Consider the following 7914-nt stretch of genomic DNA (forward strand, 5'->3'; position numbering starts at 1 on the left):
AATTAACATACATATTTTTGAATATAAAAACGTAGGCATCCCAGTTTGAGGCTACCAGTTAAATATGGCTGGCCCGGAAAAATACTTTTTTCTTAAAACTGAAATGAACTTTTAAGAAAAATATTACGGGATCATTATGAATCGTGTGCGACAATACACGATGTTCCATCAAAGTTGGCTTTGTGGGGAAAAATCAATCCCTTTCAACTCTTCAGGCAGATATTCTTCTTCTACAGGATTCTTGTACATAGGATTGTATTTATAACCTTTACCATATAACCTTTTCCATGAGCTTGGTTGGTGCATTCCGCAAATGCAAAGGCACAGGCGGAAGTGGTCCTTGGTGGTCTCTTAGGCATGATTTCACATGACTGTAAGCACTGTACACTTCAACAGACTTTGGTGCTCTGGCAAAAGAGACGACACCCTGCGCCAGTAAGACCTATGGAACAAAAAGAAAGGGACAATTAAAGAAGCAAGGGAGATGTACTGCAGGTAGCCCTCGATTATACTCTATGAGAAAGTTTGAAAACCTTTGGTTTACCTTTTCCACGTAGAGTTGTCCAACCTGTAGGGAATAAGGATATAAGAAGAAAATTGATGCACAACAAATACAAAGAAGTAATGCCAGCGAGCTTCTGCAGCTTGGGCCGGTGGGCTAAGTGCGTGTGTGGGAAGCCCTCCCTTAGGGCGTAGCAAATTGAGGGCAGCCCAACTTTTCCTCCTGCTGACGCTCTTCTCACGCCTTCCAACTGTGGAAACCTGCTTGGTTCAGATCTCTTCCTCTGCCAGCCGGTGAAGGGCAAAGTCCGAGGGCGCTACCGCCTCACCGGCTCCAGTGATCGTCCCGGCGCTCCCTTCCTCGCAACGTCAGGACCGGAGATCTGGGCGGGAGTGGCTCTCTACGCATCCAGGCATCGCCGCTGGTCTTCTCTCGTAAGGGTGGGATTTCAGGCGTTTCAAGCTTGTGCTTCCTCTCCCGTCGTTGTTGCTCGGCATCGGTGCTATAATTTTAAAGGTGCTTCAGAAATAATTTCCTTTCTTTTTCCTTTTTCCTTGTTTTCAAGCTTTCCCTTCGTCGCTATGGATAAACTGGCTAATGCAAACTCGCAGTTTGCTCTGGATCTTTTCCAAAAGTTGACGGAAGCCCACCCAACCGGCAACGTTTTCTTTTCTCCGCTCAGTGTATCGTCCGCCCTGGCCATGGTCGCCTTAGGGGCCCGCGGTAACACAGCCTCGGAACTCCTGAAGGTCAGCAGGTATTTTTCTGACACGTTAGTATGGCTGCTAATATGAGGAAATGTATATTGGAAAGACCGTCTCTAGTAGAGGGAAGTTATGTTTGGATTTAACTTGATGAATCATGTTAATGTGATGAATCATGTTCTGCTGAATAAACAATTTTCAACAGAATAAGGGTGTGTGTGTGTGTGGAGAGAGAGAGAGAGAGAGAGAGAGAGAGAGAGAGAGAGAGAGAGAACACTCCAATTTTCTATCACTAAAGTTGGCGTATTGACCAGAGGTTCTTAACTGACAGGTCTGACTTTGTGAGAAAGTTTGAAAACCCTTAGTTTAGATTTTCCACATACAGTTGTCCAACCTGTATGCAATAAGGATGTAAGAACAAAACTGAAAATTAATGTTCTGGTGTTCTCCATGGCATTCAAAGGAAACATTCTCTACTCTCTTGCTATGTTTTCTCAAAAAACCATTTCTTATGAAAATCAGACTAACGTTCAACTTTTTCCTTATCCGTTCCCATTAGTTTTGTGCCATAATTGGCACATAGTCTAGATAGATTCTGTAACTGATACCCTAAGGTAATTTTGAATAAAACAACCTATTTTGTTATTTCCCCGACAGAATATATAGAAAACGCATTCAGGCTTTGATAAATCCCCAATTTTTCCTTGTATATATATATATATAACCCATTGTATTAATCTTAGATATTGTATGCGCCTCTATTAGGATGACACCTAAGTTTGCAAAGAATGGTCCATCGTACTGTTTGTTTGTGTATGCTTTCTACCTGTGAGTCTGTAGATTACTGAAACGTCTCCATTGTTCGTAGACAAAATTATTTTTGCCTTAACCCTAATTTCGCTGTTCTTATTCGTATTAAAGTAGGATTTATCTTTTCCATGCAGACATTTCATTTTGATGGAGTTGAAGATCTTCATTCAGTATTTCACACGCTCAATACTAAAATTAACCGGAGCAATGCACTCTACGTTCTGAAACTTGCTAATAGATTGTATGGAGAAAAAACTTTCAACTTTTTGTCTGTAAGTAGATTGCTAAATAAATAAACATCAATAATTAATGGACCATCAGAATGGCTTTATAGATCAATTTCAAATTTTATTAGACTATGATATTCATCAATACAGTTATCCTTTGCTTTCAGGGAATCTCTCTTAATTAGGACTGCTATGGTCAGCCCAGCCCAAAGATGATATAGTGAGATCAGGGATGAAATCCAGCAGGTTCTGACAGGTTCAGGAGAACCAGTAGTGGAAATTTTGAGTAGTTTGGAGAACCAACAAATACCACCTCTGGCTGGTCCCGGAGTCGGGTGGGAAAGGAGATTTTGCAATATCTTTCCCCCAGGAGTGGGAGGGAATGGGGATTTTGCAGTATCCTTCCCCTGGAGTATGGTGGGAATGGAGATTTTGCAGTATCCTTCCCCTGCCAGCCCACCAAGCCATGCCCACCAAGCCACACTACACCCACCAAGCCACGCACACAGAACCAATAGTAAAAAAAAAATTGGATTTCACCACTGAGTGAAACCTAACCACATCCAGTCATTCATTTTCTTATACCTAATGGACAGGATCTTGCAAATGGAGCTTGTAACCATCTAACCTACTATATCCTGAGAGATTTTCCCCTCTCCCTCCTCCTCCATTTGGGACTGCACAGCCACGTAATCTGGGTGCCTCTCTGGCAAAACATTGTGCTTTGCTAAAATTTCTTACCCCCACCCCCTATTGCTTCTCCAGGTGCACATTCCATCCCAGCTATGAAATATGCAGATTTATAGGTTCATTCTTTTTCTCTCTTTCATCCACATACAGCCATCTTTCTTGTGTCCACTTTTTTTCTTCGGGCTAGTTGTGTTTTTCAGCCTAAAAATGGTTATCATCACAGTGAATTGAAAAATTTCAACACAGACTATGTCAGCCTTTTAGAAAAAGACATGTCTTCATTATGCTATTATGAGTACTTGCTTAAATGCAGTTAGAAAATTCTACAGCATGACTGATGAAGGCAAAGGCTGACAAATAGGAACAGGGAGAGTAATTAATCAGAGATGATAATTATTATTATTTATTAAATATAAATGCTTCCCTGCTTGCTATCCATAATAATTATATTTATTTTATAATTTTATAATTTATAAATATTATGTCTCATTTTCATAGGATTTCTTGACTAGCACCCAGAATTTGTATGGAGCTGAATTATCCACAGTGGATTTCTTGAATGCTCCAGACAAGGCAAAAAAGGAAATTAACCAATGGGTTGAACAGCAGACTGAAGGTGAGATTTTAAAAAAATTTAACAACTATAGTTTTATCTTTTCGTTGTAAGTCAAACCCTTACTTTTATCTGCTGCCATAAAAGACCAATTTCCAGAATTGATCAAAGAGAAAGCAAAATAATAGTTTGGAACAGTTAATCTTACAGAATGGGTTCTTTTTGTGTAGTGGTTAATCAGGGATCTAGATAGCAACATGTATCTTGATAAAAGGTATTTTGGGCCGGCATAAGAAGTGTGATAAAACACAAGTTTGGGAACAACCCACAGATACACAGGACACAATAAATGGAAGTTCCACATTGTCCTTGCCCTTTGAGTATTTCCCGAGAGAGACTTAGACAGTGGACATTACATATTAATGGGTCTGCTTAATGCAACTCACATTCTTTTATTTTATTAATTAAATTTATATGCTGCTTATCTCACTTTTTAAGTGACTTTGGGGATCTTATAAAATGATAAAAAGAGAAAGAGAATACAAAATAATTAAAATTTAGAAAGAATAAATAGACCAAAAACCAATAAGACAGGAGACAAGAGAATGGGGTTCTTCTCTCTTTCCCATCAGCCACCCCACAGCATAGAACCTCCTGTTGGGGCTCCAGACCAGCTAGCAGAGTCCGATTTTAAGACTCTTCCAGAAGGCCAGGAGTGTTGGGGCTGATGTTACCTCAGCAAATGAATATTAAAAACGCTGAATGTTTTGACTAATATATTGATTAAAAAGAGGAATTTATTTTAAATTGGAGTTATTTTGGGTTTGGCTAGTATTCCAGTATTAGCAGTGTTCCATTAATAGCAGTATTCCAGTATTGTGAGAGGTTGCCACAAAGAGGAGAGGGTCAACTTATTTACCAAAGCACCAGCGGGCAAGACAAGAAACAATGGATGGAAACTAATAAAGGAGAGAAGCAACCTTGAACTAAGGAGAAACTTCCTAACAGTGAGGACAGTTAACTAGTGGAACAGCTTCCCTTCAGAAGTTGTAGCTGCTTCATCACTGGAGGGTTTTAAGAAGAGACTGGACAGTCATTTGTCTGAAATGCTATAGGGTCCCAAGATTGAGCAGGGGGTTGGACTAGAAGGCCTCCAAGGTCCCTTCCAGCTCTATTTTGATTGATTGATTGATTCTGGAGATGTGGCACCGTAAGCACATGGCAGAAATGGCCAGTCAATGCCATTTACTGTACAACACCTTTTGCTAATTCGTGATTTTTAAAAAAAACAAAAATATTTACAAGATAATTGCAAATACATTTAACAAGTGTGTTTACATTAGTCTCATTGATAATATTATTTAAGTCTCAGTTCTTTGTACAGCTAATTAAAAGTGAAATTTCTCCATCAAGGTAAAATCCCAAAGTTGTTATCTGAAGGATCCATCGATGAAATGACTATATTGGTTTTGGTGAATGCTGTCTACTTTAAAGGCAACTGGGCAAAGGCATTTAAAGAAAAAGATACTGAAGACAAGCCTTTTAAACTAAATAAGGTAAATGATTATTTTGTCTGTCTTCTGTAACAACTTGTTCTTTAGGCAGGTGTAGCAATAAGCAGTCACATGAAGATCATCAAGCTTTTATCATAGCGCTGAAAACATAATCCTAACTTATCCGTAGTCATGTTTTTGAAGCCTTATATCAGTTCCTTTGAGCCTAATCACTACTTACAAACCTCAACTTTCGTATAAATTAAATCTAATTCCATTCTGAAATACTTTACTGAAATTATTTGTCTATTTACTCTAATACATAAAGGAAAACAATAAAGCAACTTTTATATTTTTATACTATAGGTATGTTTTTTTTCCTTGGTTTAATTTTTAAATTGGTTTTGTGTCCTGTTTATCCTTACCTGGAAATGAATTTCATTTAGCTTAATAGAGTTGTATAATTCCAAAGAACAGCTATATATTAATAGAGTTTTACAAAGATCCACTTCCCAGAACTAGTTCTGTCATCTTCAGCATATGCATACAGAATCTTTATTTCTTCGTTGTTTAATAAGCTCGTCACTTGATATTCTTAATATAATGCAGAGAGAAAAGAAGCATGTGAAGATGATGTTTATGAAAGAGAAGCTTCCCATTGGTTATATCTCTGAATGCAAGTGTCGTGTGTTGGAACTGCCATACAAGGGAGAGGATCTTAGCATGATCATCCTTTTGCCTGACAGCATTGAGGATAATTCCACAGGCCTGGAACAGGTGATTCTATTGTTTCTTGCTACTGCTGTAAAATTCTTGTCCTAAACTAAATTATTCTAAATACAACATGAATACTTGGAAGGATCACCCATGCGCGTAGACAAAGTTGTGGTTTATGTGATGCATTGAGTAGCTCCACAGTGGGGTTCTGAAGACAGGCTGCCTTATTCTGGGGGCCTCCAGAAAATCTTCAAGAGTTCTCTGCCTTTTTGTCCCAGACATTATGAATCCCTAATCATCTCAAGTGAAAGAATTGAAAATAGATTAGATCTGGGTTAGATTTAAATAGTATCTTAAATAGTAAACGGTAAGGTATCTTTAAAACACTTTTTATATTACGTTTGGATAGGACAACCATGGTTTTGCCTGAAAATACTTTTTAAAAAATCCATGTTTACTTCTAATAATGTTTATGCTATAAACTCTGCATTATTTTTTTTTCCCATCTGAACATCTGTTAAAGCTGCAAATAGTTTAGCATGAGGAAGAAACCATTTTGCACTCAGTTAGGCAAAGACCATGTCTGGGGTAGAGAAATGTGCTCTCTGGCACTGCAGATTAATTCATACTGAAGTCAGTGATGTCCTGTTTTTCAGCAACATATTTTTCTGTGCTGAAATGGAAATATTGTGCCACAGTGATGCAAATAATTACTTTTCTTTCTTTGCCTTTTTAGCTGGAGAAGCAGCTTACTTTGGAAAAACTGCAAGAATGGACCCAGTCCAAAAATATGAACTCCAGCGTGGACGTCAATGTACATCTACCTAAATTTCAGCTGGAAGAAAACTATGATCTTAAACCTTACTTTGTAGCATTGGGGCTAGTAGATGTGTTTGACAAGGGCAAGGCTGATTTGTCTGGAATGTCACCAGCTCAGAATCTCCATGTGTCCAAAATTGTTCACAAGTCCTTTCTAGAAGTAAATGAAGTGGGCACTGAAGCAGCAGCTGCTACTGCTACAATTATGGCTAATTCTCGGCCCGTGGAGAAGAATTTTAATGCTGACCATCCTTTCTTATTTTTTATCCGTCATAATCCAACAAACACGATACTTTTCCTTGGTAGATTTGCTTCTCCATAAAGAGTATCGTAAGTCATAAAACCAACTTCCAGCGTCCTAGCAAATACTTGTTTCTCTGCCTGCTTGGGGGAATTGAACAAGTTGGGTTCCTCCAGATATATTCCATTTTTGATTTTCTTGAACACCTGAGCCTGTTAACAGGTTTTATGTGACACTTTGTTCTAAAGGGTAGCTGTTATGTATGTAGATTTTGGGCAGGCAGTTTGAATTAACTGACCGTCAGCTGATTGGCTGACCACCACAGCTGCAAGGTATATAAAGGAAGCTGTTTCCCCTGGTCAGTGGCTGGGTTCTCACCCTACAATAAAGAGCTGTTGTCACTCGCTGCCTGGCTTGCTGCGTCCTCATTCACCCAATTTAACAGTAGCCATCTCTAATCTAGGACATTCAAGGTTTGTTTGACTGGAGTTCCTTTAATTTCCATTTAGTTAGGAATTCTGGGAATTGTAGTTTGAGCTGTTTGGAAGCCACCAGGCAGGGGGAAGCTACTCTGCAATGTATTTGTAAAAGAAATAACACATGAATTACTGAAATAAAGTTGGCCTTCATTCAATATAATGTAAGAGTCTTTGGTCCTTTGTCCTTGAAAATCATTGATAATATGGAATCCAGAAAGTGTCTTCTTTTTTGTTCTTAAAAATACAAAACAATTTGGTACTTGTCTTAGTAAGTATCTTATGAGGAATTCTGGTACAACTTTTCTTATCTTTCAGTAAATGCCGAATTGTTCACATATGAATCACTAGTGACCACATTTTACAATTTTTTTGATATTTCTTATCCACGTTCTTTCTCCTCAGTAAATCTGAACTATATATTGTTGTCCGTCCTTCAGTCATTCATTCTATTGAAGAAAAGTGTGAAATAAAGACATTCTAATGACATTCTAATGGAGGGGTTGGTACTTCTACAATTCAATTTAATTCATGTTACCTAGATGATTTAGAGCAGGGGTGTCAAACTCGATTTCATTGAGGGCCACATTAGGATTGTGATTGACCTCGGGGGAGGGGGGCAAGGCCAGGGTGGGTGTGGCCAGCTTGACATCACTCTTGTCGGAAGTACCTGTGCTGGCCT

The 7914-nt window shown here is 38.6% G+C and overlaps 1 protein-coding gene across 2 annotated transcripts; it reads left to right on the forward strand.

Moving 5' to 3' along the window:
• Window positions 1-365: 365 nt before the first annotated feature.
• On the forward strand, window positions 366-7395 carry LOC117656542 (leukocyte elastase inhibitor-like). Of its 2 annotated transcripts, none has more exons than XM_060682124.2 (7): window positions 366-936; window positions 1068-1251; window positions 2151-2288; window positions 3432-3549; window positions 4900-5042; window positions 5589-5756; window positions 6433-7395. In XM_060682124.2, exons 2-7 carry the CDS (start codon window positions 1084-1086, stop codon window positions 6835-6837), a joined length of 1140 nt encoding a protein of 379 aa, XP_060538107.2. In that variant the 5' UTR covers window positions 366-936; window positions 1068-1083; the 3' UTR covers window positions 6838-7395. The 2 variants fall into 2 exon arrangements, with proteins under 2 accessions (XP_060538107.2, XP_060538108.2); XM_060682125.2 differs by having other exon boundaries at window positions 438-942.
• Window positions 7396-7914: the final 519 nt, after the last annotated feature.

The sequence above is a fragment of the Pantherophis guttatus genome, chromosome 3 (assembly GCF_059756535.1).
Source record: "Pantherophis guttatus breed Tessera chromosome 3, ASM5975653v1, whole genome shotgun sequence".
NCBI lineage: Eukaryota > Metazoa > Chordata > Lepidosauria > Squamata > Colubridae > Pantherophis > Pantherophis guttatus.

Excerpts from the sequence above, each read along its gene's own strand:
- LOC117656542 (XM_060682124.2), top strand. The coding sequence starts at position 1,084 with ATGGATAAACTGGCTAATGCAAACTCGCAGTTTGCTCTGGATCTTTTC. Across the intron at positions 1,252-2,150 it reads CAGCCTCGGAACTCCTGAAG|ACATTTCATTTTGATGGAGT; the intron begins GTCAGCAGGTAT and ends TTTTCCATGCAG. Across the intron at positions 2,289-3,431 it reads AAACTTTCAACTTTTTGTCT|GATTTCTTGACTAGCACCCA; the intron begins GTAAGTAGATTG and ends TCATTTTCATAG.